This window comes from Zonotrichia leucophrys, chromosome 1A, assembly GCF_028769735.1.
Source record: "Zonotrichia leucophrys gambelii isolate GWCS_2022_RI chromosome 1A, RI_Zleu_2.0, whole genome shotgun sequence".
Lineage (NCBI taxonomy): Eukaryota > Metazoa > Chordata > Aves > Passeriformes > Passerellidae > Zonotrichia > Zonotrichia leucophrys.
Window position 1 is genome coordinate 65,048,720 of NC_088170.1, and position 20,999 is coordinate 65,069,718.

At 42.2% G+C, this 20,999-nt stretch overlaps 1 protein-coding gene across 6 annotated transcripts in view; it reads left to right on the forward strand.

The window, feature by feature from the left end:
• The window catches only part of FAM107B (family with sequence similarity 107 member B), a 93,049-nt gene that overhangs the window by 63,865 nt on the left and 8,185 nt on the right, over positions 1-20,999 (forward strand). For 3 of the 6 annotated variants that reach the window (XM_064702997.1, XM_064703000.1, XM_064702995.1), the window contains one exon: positions 19,793-19,976. In XM_064702997.1, the coding sequence (XP_064559067.1) occupies positions 19,849-19,976 (128 nt within the window). In that variant the 5' untranslated portion in view covers positions 19,793-19,848. Of the gene's footprint in view, positions 1-4,811; positions 4,922-7,964; positions 8,148-14,200; positions 14,220-19,792; positions 19,977-20,999 lie in introns of those variants that run through there. The other 3 variants (XM_064702999.1, XM_064702996.1, XM_064702998.1) reach the window with 3 other exon arrangements.

The window sequence follows — 20,999 nt, forward strand, 5'->3', positions numbered from 1 at the left end:
GATAAATTGATTTTAGTAGACTGGCTCCAACTCATGCCAGCTGAGAGTCTAGACACCTGATGCTGTTTGTAGTTGTATTTTGTCTGATTGTGTAATCTCAATGTAAAAATTTGAAATCTTGAATTCATGGGTCTGATTTTCCATACACATCTAATTTCTGAGCTTCTTAATTCATGGCACACAACCCAAGTTGCAAATATAAGGTGGCCATTATTTAAGACTGCAAATACTTAGGTTTTAAAAAGAAAACAAAATAAACCCCCAAACCCATCAAAAAAACCTCACAATCCCTCCCCACTCCCAAAAAACACACAGAAAACAAATAAAAAAATTGAAATATCAACCACAACAAAACTATCCCCCACAGAACCAGACAGTAAGAATATCAGGTTGATCACCTGAAAACAGAGTATTCTGAAACACTGTCTTGACATGTTCCATCTATTTAATACTGGGAACTCTCTGTTCCAATTTATTTTTAAACAAGTGCTCTGGGAACACAAATGAAAATGTTTCAAGTATTTCCACCCAGATTTATTTTAGTAGAATTTATTCTGAAACTCATTTTTGTTGAAAAAACATTACTGGGCCAGATTTATCCCTGGAGTAATTGCCCTTGATTTTTAATAGCATTGCAGGAAGGGTACATTTGGCTTGTATTTAATTTATAACACAGGAAATATGTACAGCTACAGAACATCTTTACCCAGGGCATGGTACACAAGGGGAAACCATGCATGGTTCTATCAGTACTTTGTTAATTTAATTGGAACAACAGATGCAGCATTTCATTTATTTGACTGTTGTTACTGAGTTGCTATTCCAGCTCTGGGGCCCACAAGGTAAGAACAGGGACATGTTGGAGTGAATCCAGAGGCCTAAAGATGCTCAAAGGGTTGGAGCACCTCTGCTGTGGAGACAGCTCAGAGATTTGGGGTTGTTGAGCCTGAGAAGGGAAGGCTTTGGGGACACCTTAGAGCCCCTTCCAGTGCCTGAAGTGGCTACAAGAGAGCTGGGGAGGGACATTGGAGAAGGTGGAATGGCTTTAGACTGACGGAGGGCAGGTTTAGATTAGGTATTAGGAAGAAATTCTTTACTGTGAGGGTGGAATAAGTTGCCCAGAGAAGTGGTGTCTCTTTCCATCCCTGGAAATGTTCAAAGTCAGGTTAAACAGGGTTTTGAGCAGCCTGGCCTAGTGGAAGGTGTCCCTGCCCATGGCAGGGCTCTTGGAACTGGATGATCATCTGAGTTCCCTTCTAGTCCAAACCTCTGTATGATACTCAGAGTGTGTGTCTGTTTTTCCCAGCTACAACACTGAGTAAAAAGCTTCAGACTTTCTTGAAATGTTAAGCAGTTTTGCAACTTCCTCTCTCTGCCTCAAGAATCTAATATTTTTGCTGAGAGCTCTTGGATTTGAATCTCTGAGATGTCCTCCTTTGTGCTTATACCAACACCTGTTTCTTCCTGTGTTCAGAGAAAGAAAAATGCCACAGACAAAGTTTCTTCCTCTTTTCCTCTTTGCCTTTTTTCCCCTCCTCTCCTCCCTTTTTAGGTTTCAACATGCTCAGACTTAATTTTAAAATGGAGCTCTCTAGGAGGTGCAGTTTAGGCACAATTATGTTCAGTGGTATTTGGTATGTGTTCAAATAAGTGCTTCCATTAAAGGCATTTCTTAAATTGGAAACCAGAATAGTAAATTAGTGAGTGCTACTTGTGTTTGGTGGCCTGGAAATAACAGAAATATTTCCAGGGGTATTTCCAGTGGTGTGGTTTAGATTGCTTTCAAACAGAAATTTCTGCCTCTTGCTTAAGCAGGACACACAGAAATGAGATGTTTCCAGCTGTGTTGTGGGTAGTGGTGTGTGGCCATACCTGTGGCTGGGGACAGCAGTAATTCTGCTCAAGGGCTTCCTTCACCTGTGTGGATGTCCTGGTCCAGGAGAGGAGCAGCATCTCTCTCACTGTTGGATTGCTTCTGTGCACAGACACCACCAAAATGTGTTTATCCCCTCCTCATATAAATGTCATCAGTCACAGTCATGGGAGGCTTTGAGTTGGAAGAGACCTTTGAAATTCATCTAGTCCAACCCCCTGCAGTGGGTAGGGACATCTTTCACTTGATTGTGTTTCTCAAAACTCCATCCAACCTGACTTTGATCCCTTCCAGTGATCCAGAGCTTCTGTGTACAACCTGTGCAAGTGTCTCACTCACCACCTTCATCATGAAACATTTCTTCCTTGGTGACCCCTCTCTCCATTCCTTTAAACACTTTGGCTTCTAGGTGTGAAGCCAAAGTGTTTGGCTGTTTTCTGTCTTTAATTTTCCCAATCTTTGGGACTTTCCACAGTTGCTTCATGGTTTACTCACCTTCCTGTGCAGAGAGGAGGGGTCTTTTATCACTTTGTGTAGCAGGGGGTTGTTCTTTAGCTCAGCTCTCATGCTGTAGATCACAGGAGCACACTGCTCTCATTATTTAGATCACTACTTCAGACCAACAGCATTAAAGGCACTTGCAGTCATTTTATCTGGATAATTAATCCACAAGGTATTGCAGACAATGTGGTGAATAATACAGGAAATGATTAAACTGAGTATTTTCCCTGGGTTTACATCATACTGTATGTGAATCTGGAAGTATTGGGCATGCTGGAGATAGTGTAAAAAGCAGTGGCAGGCTGGATTTGTTCAGTATTGCTGTGGTTTATAAAATTTGAGCTGCAGTTTCTAACTAGTTTGATTTTTGAAGGAACTTTGCCCATTGCTTTAAAAAAGCCATTTGGGAATCTAGATTCCCTGGAGTTCTCATAACCTCAGTGGAGGAAGGTGAGAGTGTCTGGAAGCTGCTTGAGAGTGATGATATTTGACTTTAGTGCTGAACATAGCTGCTTTGATTTGCCCTCTGGATCACCATGCTAATGCCATAAGGAGCTTGCTCTCCCATTTTAGCTGCAGCAGTTAAAGGCCTAAAGGTAGGTGACATGAATGCTTCTATAAATATGTATGTTTTAATCAAGCCATTGTTTATAATTAGATAATAATCATAATGGTGTAAATAAGGGTTAGAGTGGGATGCATAAAAGGTCTTAAGCAAGAGAGAGACAAGAGCTTGATGTCTTTAGTTTTTAGCTGAGGTATTGGGTAAGATTCAGAGCCGGCAGCTGCAGCTGGACAACGCTGATTCATCTGATGTAAGGAAGGGTAGAATGAGGTGTGAGAAATTGGATGAAATTCTTGTTGCCTTGGCCTCTGTGTCTGCCTTGCTCATTTAATATGCTGTCTCCTCCTGCTTCTCGAGTCACTTGATGAAGTAATGAAGTTCTCCCATGGGAGGTTTTTGGAAAGGGATGTTTAAAAGACTTGTTCAGAGGTTTTCTGCTAAATGGATGTCAGCAAGAAAAATATTTTTCTAGCAATAGAAAAAAAACCTGGATGGGATAAAAACCTTTGAAATCTGCATAGATCTATTTTCCTGATAGAGTCTGTGCTGTAGACTTTACAAACTTACCCATCTTGGCTCTACTATAAAATTACAAATTTGTTACCTCCCTACTAGTGAGAGTAGTACTTCTAAGGGTGCACAGGCACATTTGCTGGCATGCACTTTAGTAAAGCTGCTGTTATTGTGTGGGAAAGTTCGTCCACTGATTTCAAACTTTTAATGTTCTTATTGTAATTTTTTATCACTGTGTGAATTTAACTAAACATTGTTTTCCTGGAAGCAGAGTGTTTTCAATGGTAGTTAATGTTTATGTTGAATGGAAGCCATAGGAAAGCACTGAGCACAGTAGGGTGCAGATCAAAATTAATTTGTAGACATACACTTCCTGAATCAAAACCTGCACCCTGCCCAGCCACAAAGACTTGCTGTTTATCCCACCAGGCCCTGAGGTGTTTGTGTAATTAAATGTGTTGGTAAGGGGGAAACAGCTCTTGAAAAGAGGATGTTTCACCCAAAACTATGGGGCTGATGGCTTAGCTACATATGGGATAGTGCCATGCTGCTGGGCTCTCATGGGGTGGCAGGCACCCTGCTCAAAGGCACACAGTACTGTATATCTCATGCAGCCCAGTTTGCAGCAAACAGATTAGTAGTGCTGGCAAGGTCAGGTTTGGGGATGAAGGTGGCAACCAACATCTTTTTTACCTGGGAAATCAACTGAACAGTTACTTAAAATGTGAGCAGGATGTTACCTTTGTGTGAAAGATGAGCTGACAGTGTCTCCTTGTAAGGACAGTGTTTGAGCCCAGTCAGTAAAATTTGCAAAAGCTCTACTACTTGTAAGTCCCAAAGGCCTTTGGCTTCCAGGAAGATGGAGTATATAAAATGGGGATAATGATTCAGTCATAGTGACTCCCTCAAGTATGTGTGAACAGTGAGGTTGCTCTAACTTTTGTTCCCATTGCCATTTGTAAAATAAATGTATAACATAGGGTCTAATGAAACTAGAATAGGATTGATATTTTGTCATTTCAGAGTTACTGGGATTCTAATCTTTTCATACAAGTTGTTCTGTAGGGTTCAAGGGATCTGAGTCTCTGCACTAGCCAATTGCGTTTTTGCTGGTGCAGCTGTTCCCACTCTGGAGTAACTTTGCTTGATCCTGGTACAGGCAGATCCCTGTGCTGACTTTCACAAGTACATTGCACAGAAGCTGCAATCCCAGCTGACTGTGCTTGTCTCTTCTGAGGGTTTTGCTTCCTTGCAGGGCTGTTTGCTCATGCAGGTACAGCAGGAGCTGCTCTAGAGTTTCTCGGGTGTGAGGAGCTGGCACTGGCTGGAGCAGAGTGTTGTCTGCTGGAAAGATATTTCAGATGGACATCTAGATGAGCAGACACTGTGTTCAGCCCATATTCACCATCTTCATTTGCCAGTTGCAGTGTGCTGCCATTGGTACCTGTGGTGTTGCTGGAAAGGTGCAGGTGAGAAAACAAGAAGTATTAATGACAAATCTGTGCAGGGGAAGCTCCTGGATTACTTCTGATAGCCTAGCTTTCATAAAGGAATGCCTTCTAAACTGGAAGTGGATCCTGTTGCTGTTGTGTTTCTGTGCAGCTTTTCTGATCTTTTGTGAGGATCAGTGGAACCACATCCTCTGTGCAGGCAGGCTGCTGGGTTCATCAGGTCAGAATCTTGTGTTGAACATCACATATCTCCATGATATGAAAAAAGTTATGGCTGGTATGTTAAAATTCACATTAAAGGATGACTGTTAACATTCCTAGATGAAATGGGACTTAATTATAGCAAGCATTTGCTTCAATCTTACAGTGATGTACGTGTTGAACTCCCACTGGGGAAGTGGTGCAGTATTTACACCCTGGTGCAGTATTTACACCCTGCTGAGCACTGAGGCTGTAGAGGAATACATACTGTTTTAAAGAGGACAGATTTTGACAAATGGCTCTCTGTCTTATTACAAACATGCTCAAAAAGAACGTGCTGTATTCACCAGTGGGATAGGAAGGCCCTCAGGCTCCCAGCTCTCATTCCAGCTTTTCAATGTGGATTTTTGTCTTGGAGTCATTTCTGAGAACATATTTACTAGTGCAGCTTAAAAAAAGCATGTGTTTAATGTATCTCTTTTTGTTGTTGAGATGAGAAATCCACAGACAAATAACAAAAAAAAAAATCACTGGGGACTTTGGTAATAACTTGGGAAGGAAGAAATTCATAAAAATAGGCTTGGGGTGAAAATAGCGTCAATCCTTTAGGCATGAGACTTGTAAATCCCTGACGTTTGTTTTGCAGCACCAAGAATTTCACAGCCTCTGTGTTATTAACTCTTAACATCTTTCTAAATTTTATTCTGTGTATCTCTTAATCCATAACTTTGTGTCTTATTTTAAACATCATCAGTTTGATTTTCTAAACTTCTTTCAGCAAATTACCTGTTTGGATTTTGCCTCTTGATTCTAAAGCAAGCCTTTGTTCAGTCCTAAAAAAAAGAGTGGTTAACATGAAATGGCTCCAAAATGTCTGACAAAATGCTGCCTATAATAGAACAAAGCACAGTGTTGTTGTAATTTACGATGTTTCTTATTGATTTGCTCATCCAAGAAAGCCTGTCTTGCTCTCTCTGCATTCAGTATCCAAAATGTTGTCTTGCACTGACAACCACAGCTTGTTCCAGAGTAATTTAAGGCTCAGCAACTTGCTCAGCATCACAAATCCAGTTTTTGGTAAAGCTGAGAATAGAGCCTCTCTCTTCTGTCATGGCTCAGTTCCTCACTGTAATTGTGGGGCAGCTTTCCTACTGACTGACTGACTGAGTCTCTGATGTGACCAAGCCTGTTATATAATGAACAGTGCTACTTCAAATTTTGATGAATTCTCCTCATTCAGTAATTTTTTTGCAGTTTTAAAATACAATTCCTCAGTGAATCGTGGCAAAATATGACTGTCTAATTAAAAAAAGAAGCAGATGTTAATACTCTCCTTTGCAGTGTGGAGTTCTCCACTGCTTGTTAAGCAAGCAGGTTGAGAAAGTGATTGTGTTGTAAGATGAGAGAACTGTGGTGCATGCAGGAACTTGAGCAACTTGTGTTAAAAAGTTTGAAAGTGTTGTGGCAGTTTGGTCTGGTTTGCTCAGGTTTATGGGACTAGTAACAGGTCAAGATTTTACAGTAAAGGGGCCTCCACCTCCTTTTATTTTTTAAGAAACAGAGCTCACATTTGCAGATCACCTTTCCCTCAGTGAGGTGCAACTCCAGAAATTAGCAATGCATGAGATGCCTACATAAATATCAATTCATCTTTCATCCTTAGTCATAAAGAAAGTTCCTCTAGTAAATCCATAACATCTTTGTAGGTTGGGCTGTGATAGAGAAAACTAGAAATTAATTTAGTGACAGAAAGCATGAGGGGCAGTGCTTGATCTATGTGACAAGGAACAATGTTTCCACTTGGAAAATGTGGAAATGTTTCCACTATTCACCTGTGACCATTTGTTGGAATGCTTCTCCTTGTAAAACAGGGGTGTGCTTTTTTAAAAGTCTTGGAGGCTACATGGGCTCATTGGAATTTTAATTACATTTTTCTCTGTATTTTTTTGTTGTTTTATTTTTTAATAGCCCATTTAGTTGTTGAAGGAGATCAGGAAAAGGATGACAGAAACACCTTGGGCCATTTTTTCCTTCTTTCTACAAACGTCTGAGACAGTGAGGTGATATCCTGCTGAGGACACTGCATGGTGACATTTTTAAGGAGTCTTTCACACACAGTTTATTGCCAACATAGAAAGTTTGCTTGCCTGAAAGTTTCCCCTCTTTGGTTGCAGGCCCAGCAGGTGCTGAGAGTGCTCCAAGTTGTGTTTTCAGCAGCAGAACAAAGAGCAGGACTGGCCTCAGGCATGAAGAGGTGCAGCTGGCACTGGAGGCTGTGATTGCCTGTCAATAGGTATTCAGCCTATTAATTAAGCTGCTGCTGTAAAACCCAGCTAGAGGACAGCTTTTCAGCCTGCCTGTTGTAGAGTCAGCTGAGTCACCTGAGAAATGCTGTTAATAAGAGGGCTCCAAGGCTTGTGAGGAGGCTTTTTTTAAGCCCTCTTGTCTTGGGGCTGGCAGCAGCCTCTTTCAGAGACGTGGCTTCCATTCCTGTGAATGACAAATGGCACTCACTGCTCTGGAAGCTCTGTGTGCTGCTTTTGTGAACCCTGACTAGCAGGAGCCAGGCTGTGACCTCACACTGCTTTTGTTCCTCAGCTGTAGGCAAGTTAGGATAAAGACTTTCAGCTCCTTTCTTGGCTCTACTGAAGTCTTCTTTTGCAAGCTTTTGGTTTTTGGCTTCTTTAAAGTTTTTCTTTATTTTTGAGCATGAAGAAGCAAGAGTTTGCACAGTTTATTTTCCTTTATGTGACCAGTGTAAACTTTTTGGGATGCAGGTGGTTTGTTTTAACCATTTGCTGGAGATCCTTGTAGTGCCTCTTAGAACTACTCAGTGTAGTATTACAAACTTCAGAGTTCTTGCATTTCAAGTTTAGCTCCAGTTCAGTTCCACTTCTGTAGGACACCAAGCAAGTGAGGTGCCCTCTCTAAAGCCCTGGAGAAGGATGTGAGGAGCAGAATGGGGGGTCCTACAAACTCCAGCTCACCCTCCACAAGTGCTGCTGAGGAAGGACAGCCTCCAGGTGGTCTCTCAAGCAGAAAGGTAACAATTGTAGGAAATTCCTTTCCTGCCACCAGTTCACAAGCTCAATAAACAATCCCTTTGTGGAGGAATTGGGGTCATCCTTCTAGCTTCTTACTCTTCTTTGCTAACTACTTGGAATTTGTTAAACAGTTCCTTTCTGGAGGCATTAGGGAGTGGTGGTCTGTTTCTCCCTTCCTGAACCTTTTCAAGTCTTTCTAAAAAGACAAGAAAGAGAAAAAGTTGACAGTAAACATCCTGGAAACAGTCCCATGTCACCACACACAACAAATTGTTCTGCCAAATTATATGCTCAAATCTCCCTTGTGTTCATGCTAAGCTTGTGTGCCTGCTTTTGCTTTAGGTATTGACATTCTGGGATCTTCATTCCAGCTCAGTTTTGTGCGTAACGCATCAGTCCTGTTCAGATGGAGGCGTGTTTCTTTAAGAGAACAACGCCCTTCCTCCGCTGCCCTTTCATGTGCAGCCCTCTGGCTGATACTCAGCCCTGCCCTGGTGCCACAGCTTCCTGATTTATGGGCTTGCAGGAGAAGCTGCTGATTGTAGCTGCTCATCAAGAGCACCACTGAAAAGTCACCAGATTTGACAGATGTGACTGAGTGTCAACGTTTTTCTCTGTTTTATTTTCTGTAAATTCCTGGGTTTCAGAGCTCTCATTCTTCCCATCAAGCAGTGAACAGATGATGTTCCTCTCTATGCCCTGTGGCATGCTGTGTTGTTCACTGATGTATTTTAATAGTTATGTGTACTGGGCTTGGCTGTTCTAAGCCCACTTGTAGCTTCCAGGAGGCTTGTGCTGGCTACCATGCATTCTTACACCCACTCAATCCTTTCAAACCATTAGAGCATCGTGCTCTTGGTTAAGGTCATGAATAGGGTGTGGAACAGACTTTTTTAAAAATTTCTTACTCTACCTCACTTTTGGAAGATTGGTCATCAGTTTCACTGGTGTCCCCATTTCTGCTTTTTCCTTCAGGCCCTGTTTTCCCTCCTTTGTAGTGGTTTCTTTTTCCACGGAGTTGCAGTGCAGAGCCTCATACTAAAATTTATCTGTGCCAGCTGAGAGGGAATAAAACAGGTCTGGGCAGGGAAGGGTGTTCTTTGTGGACACAGTGCAGGCTGGAATGTGGATGTAGTTGCCTGAGCCAAAACTAACTCCTTGAGGTGAAGGTTTTATTTCTTTCCTGTGATTAAGCTGGGAGTGTGTGTGTTTGGAGTAGCAATAGGTTTAAGGAAATTATTTCTTTTTGTTTCCTTTTGTCTGTTTCTAGGAAATCTCCCTGTGTTAAGAAATCAAAACAGAGTTTTGAATTCTTGCCCTGAGCCATTTGTCACCAAAGAGAAGGAAAAAAAGCAATATTTGCTAGTTCTGATTTTTTTTTTTCCTCCTAGGAAAAGGGTTTCTTCCTAGAAAATGAAAAGAACTTGAGTTGTTGAGTTGGCAGGTAATTGATACATATCTGCCCGGTCTGAAGAAGTACTTAACTTTTACATAACTACCTACGAGTCTGTTTAGGAAGGTGCCAAGCTGCAGTGAACTGTGTGGTTTTCATTATGTCAGTGTATTTAAACTTGTTGCAAATGGCCTTCTTTTATGGGTGGTTAGAATTCCTTTTAAGTTGTCATTCAGAAAGCCCCGGAGGGGAGGGGAGCTGTGACAGCTCAGCAGATCGTGCTGTGCCCTAACTCCGGGCAGGATGCTGCTGTGCCCTAAGGAGCTGCACGTGGCACGGAGCAAAATCTGGCTCAGCATCCCTGCTGGGCTCCTTTGGCAGGATTTGGGGATTTACAGCACTGGAGCAACTGAGGCAGCATGAGAAACACTTTGCTTCTTGGTCTCATTTTGATGCTGTAGCTCCTGAATGCATAACTACCTGATTAATGCAGAGATTTTAATCTTCTGACCCCCTTGCAAACACTTATTAATTGCACTCATAGATTTTAAATTTGTAGAACTAGAAGGGATAATTATAATCCTGTAATTTGGTCTCTCCGTGCAGCTGAACACAAATCTTTTACTAAATCACTGTCTTTACTCCCCTCACTTTAAATGAGTACTCTTTATTTTAGGAATTTGTTTTCTAGCCAAAAAACTCAGTCATCAACATTTCTCAAAGCATTGTCAGACTTGTTGCTTATACAATTATTAAGCTGTTATTAATCTTCACTTCTTAAAAACCACATGAGCAGATCTGTTAAAACAGCCTCAATATGGGACACATTCTTCCATTTACAGATGTTCCTCTTCCATTTGCTTTTTAACTTCCTAATTTCTTTTTAACAAAGAAAACTTTGTTTGCTGTGCAGTTTGTTTGCTGTTGTTTGTCATGTTCACAGGGTTGCTAAGTAATCTGCCTCTTCTCTTGCTCCAAATTTTCTCCCATATATAAAAGGTAATTTTAACCTTTTTGGCTTGTATCTGATATAAACTCCTGCCTGGTTGGATATTTGCTAGGACCCTCCATCATCATCATCATCCTCATTATCATCACAGCATGCAGAAGAGGATTCCTGTTCCAGGAGAACGTCCTACACCCTTTGGTCCTGGGCATTGGTTACCTCACTGGGACACACATTAGTCTTTAATCTTTCTCTCTAGATCATGTGAAGAAAATACAGAACAAGTGGAAAAACAACCACTACCAACATGTGTCTCTCTTCCCTGGAGGAATCTTGCTGAACTAGATTTTAACAGCATTTGTTTGAGGTTCACCAGTCTCCTTTTAGGTATCTCAAGTCAGATGTTTGAAATGTTTGCAGTCTCCCAGTTGATAAGAGGCTGCTGGCTGCTCTGGATTTCCCCCTTTCCCTCAGAAATACCTGTTTAGTGTTAAGCCTTTTGTATTTGAAGAATCACTATTCTCTAATGCTGATGTTTGCAGAAATAGAATGTCTTAGACTGCTGAAATTGTGGGGGATTTGGTATGTTTGCTCTTTCAGTTCAGCGTTTTTGTATATAAACACGGATTTGGGTCAGTCTTCCCCCTTCTCCCTCCCAAGTTTTTCTGTCATGTTCCTGTTTGCAGGAAGTCCTTTACCACTGGGTGCCACTGTTTGATAGCTCTTAACATTTGCTTCAGTGAAGCCCTGAAGAAACTCTCCCCTTGCTCTTTGGACTCCTCATTTTAAATCAAGGCTCAGTTTTCATGCAGCATCCCATGTTTCAGTGTAGTAAAATTTGATTCAAACAAAATTGCCCTGATTTTTAATCTAATGGTCCACACTGATGGGTCTGCAGCACTGATGGTGCACTGTAGCTGCAGGGAGTATAAACTGATCTTATTTGCTTTTCTGCTCTTAAAATCTCTTTTAAAAATGTGTCATTCCACAATTGCATGTGAATCACTGTTGACCCATGTATAAATAAATTGCTTCTTACCTTTGGGGATTAATCTAGTGGCAAACTGTGCTGCTGAGTGCCTTTCCTAAGAGGCATAATTTCAATTACCATCTCCTGAAAATCATGTTACTGTGCTATAATTACCTGTGTAGTGTTTTGGTGGGAGTTATGTGTATATTCAGTTGTGTGCCTTTGTCAGTCATGATTTATTCCTTGCAAAGGACTGACATAGATGAGAGGACAGCAGGGTGTGCATGACATGCTCTTGTTCTGCAGGGCAAAAACTCTGTAGTCACTTAGGGCCTTTTGGAGGAGAGGTGTCCAAACCACTGGGTCTCCATCAGAATGGTTTTCCACACCCCCAGCCCTGTCTTGGGATTTAGATAATCACAGGATCCTGAGAAAAATGAGTATGGGGAATATAAAGTCCTTAAGAAATATGTAGGGAATTTAGGAAAGACAAATGATGTAAGATGCACAGTGTGTGTTCTCTGCTGTTCATCCCAGACTGACCCATGGTGTTACAGTGGGTGGATCACAGACCAGGATTCAGGGAAGATGAGTGCTGTTCAGTGTGCTGCTCTTCATCCTGTGTCTGTCTTTTCTACTGCCTGTATTACAAATTAGATTAAGTAGTTGGTTGCAGTGAAAGTTTTTGCCTGTGTCTGACAAAAAGGGGACCTTTTGGAAGGTCTCCATCTTTTCCTCTCTCAGTATTCTTAAAGCACCTTGTGTGCAGACCTCTTCTTGCAGCAGGAGGGGAGAAACATGCTCTTTCTTTCTTTCTTTCTGTCTTCTGCCTCTCATTACACAGTGAAGTCCTGACACCTCTTCAGTGTTTTAACCAAACAGAAGAAAGAAATGCAACTATTTTAGACCTGATCATTTCAGCTGGTTTGAAAGCCAATGGCAGAGGCTTTCAAACCAGCTGAAAGGATCAGCTCTAAGTAGTTGTATTTCTTTCTTGCATTCTTCCTTGCAGATCTTGCAGCCTGAGGAAAACTTCTTTAGGATTAATACAAATTCTTCCCATTGGGGTTTTTAGTGGAAGGTGTGAGGCCGTTCTTAAGGCTGTTTGTGTCTTCTTGCATCTCTTTCCCAAGTAAACTGTACGCCAAGAGGAAGGAGCTGGTTTGTCCTCACCAGCACTGCTCTCCAGGCCTTTGCCTCTCTGGGGGTCAAGGCTGTTCCCTCCACTCCCAAGACCTGACTGAACTTCAAAGCCCTGGATCCGAGATTGCCTAGTGCTGTTTAAATTGAATAAGAGCCATGAGCAGCTCTCTGCATTTGAGGGAATTGTAACACTGCCCCAGATCTTGCACTCTGCCTTCCTTTAGGTGTCCGTGCCAATGCAAACATCTTTAAAATGACCCTCTTTCTTCTGGTTTCTCATTTATTGGATGTTTTATCTGTGCTTTGTTGATGTTACTCTCAGCAGTACTTAAGGAAAGAAAATGAGTGTTAACTGGATTTCCTTCAGATTTTGAGTGGGTTAGGTCATTTTAATATCGTCTAAAGTGACAACAGGAACAGCTTCAGGAGCCAGCCAGCTCTGCTTCTTTCCATATCCTTGACATCACTGAGATTGCTTTGGGCTGCCCTAATCAAGTGAGCCTTGTTCCTGAGAGAATTCTATGTGGTCTGCCAGTCTTTTGGCAGCTGTGGAACTAATGAAGCCATGATACCTCGTGTCAGGGGAGTGCTGTGAGTTAAACTGTCCTGGCATGGCATGGACAGAACTTTGTCAGCCTGGGGATGGGATGTGAGATTTTGAAATGCACAAGAAGCAGTGAGATTGGCCTTGCAGAAACACATGGCAATTTCTAAGATGCCCTCTCCTCTCCTCTCCTCTCCTCTCCTCTCCTCTCCTCTCCTCTCCTCTCCTCTCCTCTCCTCTCCTCTCCTCTCCTCTCCTCTCCTCTCTCTCCTCTCCTCTCCTCTCCTCTCCTCTCCTCCTCTCCTCTCCTCTCCTCTCCTCTCCTCCCCTCCTCTCCCCTCCTCTCCTCTCCTCCTCTCCTCTCCCTCTCCCTCTCCCTCTCCCTCTCCCTCTCCCTCTCCCTCTCCTCTCTCCTCTCCCTCTCCTCTCCCTCCTCCCTCTCCCTCTCCCTCTCCTCTCCTCTCCCTCTCCCTCTCCCTCTCCTCTCCTCTCCACTTGCAAGCCATGTCTCCTACGTTCAAAGTCTCCTGAGTTAACTCTGCATGGCATGGACAGTAACTGTGTCATGCTCTTGGGCATCCAGTTCATTCCTGAAGTGCCTCTGATTCCTGCAGCCTGCAATCTCTTCATCCCTCTCCATCTCCTCTCCTCTCCTGCTCCCTCCTTCTCCTCGTCTATTCCTCTCCTCTCCTCCCTCTCCTCTCTCTCCTCTCCTCCCTCTCCTCTCTCTCCTCTCCTCTCCTCTCCTCTCCTCTCCTCTACCTCTCCTCTCCTCTCCTCTCCTCTCCTCTCCCTCCTCTCCTCTCCTCTCCTCCCTCTCCTTCTCCCTCTCCCTCCCTCTCCCTCTCCTCCCCTCCTCCTCACTCCCTCTCCCTCTCCCTCTCCCTCTCCCTTCCTCTCCCTCACCCTCTCCTCTCCTCTCTCCACTATAAGCGCCAGATGTCTCTAAGGATTTTAAACCTCCATGATGTTAATTTTGAAGAGCAGTAATGTAGGAAGTAACCTGGTAGCAAGATAGTTCTCAGTGGGCAATCCCAGGTTCATGCTGCCCTGAAAGTGTTTGATTCTGAGGCAGGTGAATACTCTTCAATACTCTTCAGATCTTCCACTGGGAGGTGGCAGCCTTTTGAACAAAGAACAAGTGGCTGGGAGGAATTGCAGCCACCAGGGCCTCCCTCTCCCTCCTCAGGCAGTGTAGCTGTGTTTTGCCATGGCCCAAACTCCATCCTCCCTTTCAGCCACAAAAGACAGTATGAGCAAGAGTCAAATTCCTTTGTTGGTGTCTGGCTTGGGCATCTTGGCTAGGGAAAAGTATTTTGTATTCTGTTTTCAGGAACTCTTCCTTTGAACTAAAGGGTGAACTGTGGGAAATTATTAATGATATCTATAATCAAGGATTAATCAAGTAAATCTCTCTGGTTGAGTGCCTCTTACTGCACTGAGAGCATACAGATACAGGAGATAGCAGTGGGGGCTTTCATGTGCAAACAGTGCTGAGGTGCTGCCTGCAAAGCACACCCTGCATTTAAGCAGCTCTTTTTGCTTTCTACCCAAACTTGGCTGATGCAAGGTGATGCTTGGTCATGTAACATCTGAGCAGAACATGCTGAAGAATTTTTATTTCAATTCCTCTTGAAATTGGAAGGGGAAGAGTAAAACAAGATTTTTTTTTTTCCCCCCCCAAAGAATGCCTTTGGGTTACTTGTAGCAAACTGCAAGTCTGCACAGTAGTTTAAAAAGCTAAAAATGTAAGTCTTAAAACAAAGTGTTTGATGGTTTACAGCACAGCCCAGAACAGATGTTAAAGCTTTTTCAAGAATAAAATCTTCAGGAGGTATTCAGTGTTTGAGCTAGTGCTCCTGTGGAAGATATTAGTTCAAGAATTTATGAAGGTAAAAAGGAAATCACGTGAATTTAGGCTTAATGTAACTTTTGGATCTAGTATAGTTTATTATTTTCATGTCTGTTGGTATTTTTAGGCATTTATTTATCTGCTTTTTAAGGGGCCTCTACCTCTGCTTTCACAGCTGGAAATAATTGTGGGAATCATTTTAAGGGTGAAAATGCCATATATATGTGTAATAATATAAATATATGCTGTCTCACAGGAATTTTCATATTCAGATTCCATATGTAGAAGGTGATTTCTGGTATAAAAAATATCAGATAGAAAATAAATGCAATTCCCTGAATGCCATATAACCATGAGAGGGTTGGGTGGGTTTTTTTTGTTTTGTTTTGTTTTTTGTTTGGTTTTGGTTTTTTGTGAATTTCTTTCTTCTGTGGAAGCCATGGGAGCCCTGTTGTAGCAAAAACTGGCAGCTGCTGAATCCTTAACCTGGCATTGTTAAGAAATCTGTTAAAAACACTGGTATCTGTGTGTAGTTCTCTCTGTAGACATGTTTCCAGTGTTACTACCATTAAGGGACTTTTGCTGGAAAAAGCCCTCTGTAGATAGAATAAAAAGTAAATAATATTGGAAGCAAAGGTATCTGCTGGACATGTTCTCCCAGATGTGACTCACATTTCTGGCATGCTCTGGTTTGGTTGTATCTCTTCAGCAGGACCAAGTTTTGAAGGGTCTTTTCTGTTTTCCCTGAAATTAGTTGTGCTCCAAGGAAATCAAAATGAGAGTTGCAAGTATGTGACCACTTGGTCTTGGCTCTTCAAGGCTGAGATACTTGTTGATTACTCCAGGAGCATCTTTTTGTCTGGAAACATTAAACTTCTGTCTGGGACAATACTTGAAGCAGTTTTTCTACAGAGGCATTTTCCTTGTCTAGTGGGATGTTGAAATTGCCTTGCAGTTGTCTGAGGAGTTAAAATTCCTCTTCCATGCAGGATCCCCAGTTTATTCTTTCTCTCTGTGGATCAAAATCCACATATACCAAAGAAGTGGTGGACAAAGGCTGTGTTGGTTACTCAGGCACAACAAATTAAGGTAGATAAATGCTTTTGTGCTGCTTGTGCAGTAACAGCTAATTCAGCACATGCACTGGGAAAGCACCTGCCAAATTAGTGGGTGTATTAAACTTGAGCCAAGCTCAGCTAAAACATCCCCTGAATCCAAATCTCCTTTATTTGGAGTGAGGTAACAAGGAAACACAGCCATGGATTGTGCATTCTCAGTCGATCGTGGAGCAGCAGATGGTTAAAAGGAGCCTCTCGGATGCTCTTCAGGCAGCATATTCCTGCTGAGTGATTATTTGGATTATTAATGTCCCACTGTAGCACCTAGTGATGATCTGAAAGCAGCTTTATGGGCTGTGACTTTTGTGGTGATGAGCACTAGAGACTCATGGAATTAATAATGATTTAATTGTTATTGCTTGAACATTGATTAAACTTGTTTAAGGACTTTTAAGGGATTCTGCCATTGAGCTTGACTGGTTTATTGGTGTGAGGCTGAACCTCAGAATGAAACTCTGGGGATAAACTGCTCTGTTCCTGTCTGCTCTTGGAGTGGTGAATCCTTTGTGCCTCAGTTTCCTTTTTATGTGCAACTTGCCTGTGCTTTGTAAATGTTAGCTTTGACAGGGTGTGGGTAGAGATCACCTTATCTTAATTGTATTGTTTGCATGTAATATTACACAGTGACTGTGCAGCCTTTGTCAGTGGCCACCAGCCGGGCTGAGGCTGGCCAGGGGTGTGAGAGAATTCACTGAGTGGAACTGGGTGCCCTGTGTTGCTGGCTCTGTTTGGAACTCCTAGCTGAAGTCATTTGCAGCTTAATCACACATGGAAAAACTCTCCTCTTCCCAGGAGAGTTTTTATTCATTCATGTTTGCTGCTAGTAGAGTTCATGTTACAGTGGGAAACCACGATTCCTGACCTCTGAGTTGAATACATGTTTTAAAAATAGTGATGGGACAGAAGAAAAAAGAATAAATAAACTTTCCTTTAAGGGCTTGCTCAAACCAAATCGATGTGCTGCAAATTACAGCACCACACTTTGAGAAATGATTGAATCAAATTGTTTTTCTGGGGCTTGTGTCAAGAAAATTGTACATTGTTTATGGCAGTTGTAGAGTAATTCTGTGTTTTTCATCTCCACCTAAGAAAACAAGAATTATTTTGAAGAAGCAGCAGGTTATTTTTGGATTTACTTTAAAAGAGAGCTGTTGATGATAAATAGCTTCCACAAGACTCACAGGTCCATCAGTGCAACAGAACTGATAGAGGAGTAAAGCAAAACAAATATTTACAGAGAAGGTTTATTTTGGGTGGAGGTTGGGTATGTAATATTTGAGTTATTTTAGATGTGATAAGCTTGATGTGAACACTGAGGAAGAATGAAATGTCCTTAAGAATGACCATTATGTGAGAAAAGAACTGCAGCTGGTTTACTCACTGTCTGTGCTAAAGAGAATAGACCTCTACAGATGTTAACAGCCTGATGCTGTGTGGTGTTGAGGGGTTTTGGGGGGTTGTTTTTGGTTTTTATTTGGCATGCTATGGAGCAGTGAGAGATCTGAGATGTGATTTTTGCCAAGGGCCCCCAAGATGAGCTGTGGTGGAGGCTGAGGGAGCTGGGCTGGCCCAGCCAGAGCAGAGGTTTGGCAGGACCAGCAGCAGCCCCTGTGCCTTTCCAAGCATAGTGACCCAGGCTCCTCACCAGGGTGCATGGCTGGGGCATGAGAGGCTGCAGGCTGGAGCTGAAACAAGAGGTTCAGCTGTAGGTGTGAGAGGGGCCATCCCTCACATCCACAGAGGCTGTGCAGCCTTGGGGATCTTCAGGGTCCTACTGGGAAATGTCCTGAGCAAGCTGCTCTGATCTCATAGCTGTTCCTGCCCTCAGGGGGAGGCTGAATTAGAACTCTTCCAAGCTTCTTCTGACCCATTTTCCAGTGATCTTGTATATTTGCCATGTGTGGTGATAGCTGGTTGCTTGATTTGAAGCAAGGATTCTGAAGGGGTGACAGGAGAGGTTTTCTTATTGCATGATCAGTGTCACTAAGAGGTTTCTGCCATGTACAGCAATACATTTCCATAGCTTTGAACTGTGCACAACTTTTATAGTAGTTTCAGAGGTCCCTGTGAGACCTGACACCCCCACAGAATTCAGAAATTCTTTATATGAACTTGCCTTGAAGAACCCATGAAGGAGCCACCCTGAGAGCAGCTCACACTGGTGAGCTGTTCCTCATTGAAGTTGCTCCACAGAAATTTGGTGTGGGAGATGTAACACCACTAACACACAGTTACATCATCCATTCCAAAAAAGAAGCTGAAAGACCTTTGCCAGGTCTGCTGGACACATTCAAATCTGGAATGACCTTCTTGCATCTGCTGAAAACTTCCATGTTGTTTTGCTTCCTCACCTGCAAGCAACTGCAGCTGGGTGATGGTGGTACTGTCCAGTTTTAATCTGCTGAAGTGTTAAGTGAAAATCTTTCTGCCATATCAAGTGGATTTGGTCAGACCTGAGCAGCAGTATGTGATTCCTACTGAAAGAAAATAGTTCAGGGATTAAACTGCAGCTGAACATAGGTTTTGTAGCCCATGGGGTGAGACAGGGACGGAAGATCTGGTAACAATGGGATGTGAATTAAAGCCCATATTCAGCTTTTGCTGGAAAGAGCACAGCAAATCCCAGTGATTCTCTGGTTTGTCCCATAGCCCTGTGGGTACAGTGTGCAGCATTCAGCTGTTCTGCCAGTCAGGAGAATGGAAGGCTCTTGCCTTTTCTTTCCTGTCCCATTGATGCATCTCTGTAAACCCACATGCTGTGAGATTATTTTTGCGCGGCCAACATTTCATCAAACTGACAATTGCAAATTCTGCGTACAGATTTTCACAACAGTGAAGAGAGACAGAATTTCCCTGAACACGTTTTGGATGCTGGTTATCTTGTGAATGGTGCTTTTTAATGGAAAGGGTCACATAGGAATTATTTGAAAACCATCATTTACTTGTCAGCTGTTGATTAAAAACGTTGTGATTTGATGAGTAGATAAGTTTTCTATAGTAGGATAGGAAAGTGCCATTTTTCCAAATTAAATAAATCATAATTCATTGTCTTCAGGTCCTTGAATTTTTGTGGGTTTTCACAGAATACAGCCTTTAAAGATCAACCTCACCTAACTTTTTTCTCCTCATCTTTGCCACTCAGAAGTCAGTCCCCCATCACAAAAATTGCAGATCTGGCCATTTCCACATGGAAGCTTTGCTCGATACATTTCAGGGCTTGCTTATCCACAGAGGCATTTTCCCCACAGCTGACAAGACACTGACAGCACAAAATGAGACTTTGCTTTTGATACACATTCACAGCATTTAATATAGACAGCATTTAAAATGTCTTTAGGGTCTCAGTACTACTGATCGAAAAATGTTTCATCTGAATAGGCTTATTGAAATCAATAAGGGTCTTCACACACTTAAACTAAATTGTCAAGTTCTTCCCAAAAAGGGAGAAACTCATCTCCAGGTCACTGGATGAAGGCTGTTGGAGATGCCATTGTTATAAAATTGCTGCCTATTTAAAAAATGCTACTGATGTTTTCTCTGAGAGCCTTTACTTTCTACAGACAAAACTAACCCAGCAAAAGCATGGCTGCTGCCAGTGTAATAGGCTGCCTTTGTTGTTTAGGACATCTTTAAAAGGCCTTTCAGTGTAGATTCACTACAGTTTTTCCCATTTTACAGATACTGTGAACAAGGACACAGAACCCAAAGATCCATTTCCCATTCCAAGAAAGATTATGGCTGAACCAGACTACATAGATGATGACAATCCTGAATTAATTAGACCTCAGAAATTAATTAATCCTGTGAAGTCATCCCGGAATCATCAAGATCTCCATAGAGAGCTGCTTATGAATCAGAAAAGGTAAGAGTCTAAAAATCACTTGTGCCACTCTCCCACCCCAAACACACAACTGGAGTTTTAGTTTCATCAAAATGATGTTGTCCCCAAAACCCAGCAGGCACTTTTTGTTGGTTCAGGTCTTGTAAATTGAAGGACTCTGATTCTTAACCATGGCATTTATTTCTGTTTGAGTTTCAGTGCAAAAGCTTTCCTTAGAAGGCTTCTCATTTTGTTTTTCTAAATATTCAGAGGGTCAGTTTTGAGAGGGAGCAGTTCAGTTCTCCTCTATTACATTTCATATGAGTTATTTGGCCACTGTAATTTATCTTGTACTCTTAATGTTATCAAATATTTAACAAAATTTTGCTGTTAACAGTGGGATGATGAAATCTGTGAGCTTTCACCAGTGCACTGAGTTTGTGAGGCCATTTCTCTTAAATCAGAGAAATCATGTACTCTATTTTACATTCAACTGTTCTCTACTTATTTGATGTGTCTGACAATGCAGTGTGATAGTCTGGGGCCTGCTCTGCTGCTGCACAAGTGTTTCTTTGTATGTTTTGCAAATGCTGCCTGCCCCTCTCTGGGATGGGATGCACAGCTGTTGCTCTGTATATTGCTTTTCGAGATGTAAACAACCATGTCTTCATTTCATCAACCTCAGAGACACAAGCACCTGGCCCAGAAATAGCTGAAGTTCTGTTAATAAATCTCTTCAGCAACAGAGAAGTCACTTGGAAAGCACATTAAGAAAATAGCCACCAGACCACCTGGTGGAGGAAAAGGCAGAAAATCTGTTGATGCTGCTTTGTTTGAACCAGCAGAAACCAACTATGATATCAATTGGTGATTTGTTGCATTGAAGACACCCAAAATGGATTTTTCAAAGGCAGAGTGTGGGGATCTATAAAATAGAAGTATTTCAGAGTGCATTTGAGCAGAAAGCTGGTGGTAGCAGCCAATCTGACTTTTTGAGATCTAGGACTTTGATAAAGAAGAGTAAAAAGGCATGAATTTGGCTACTCCAGCAGAGGTGGATTTGTG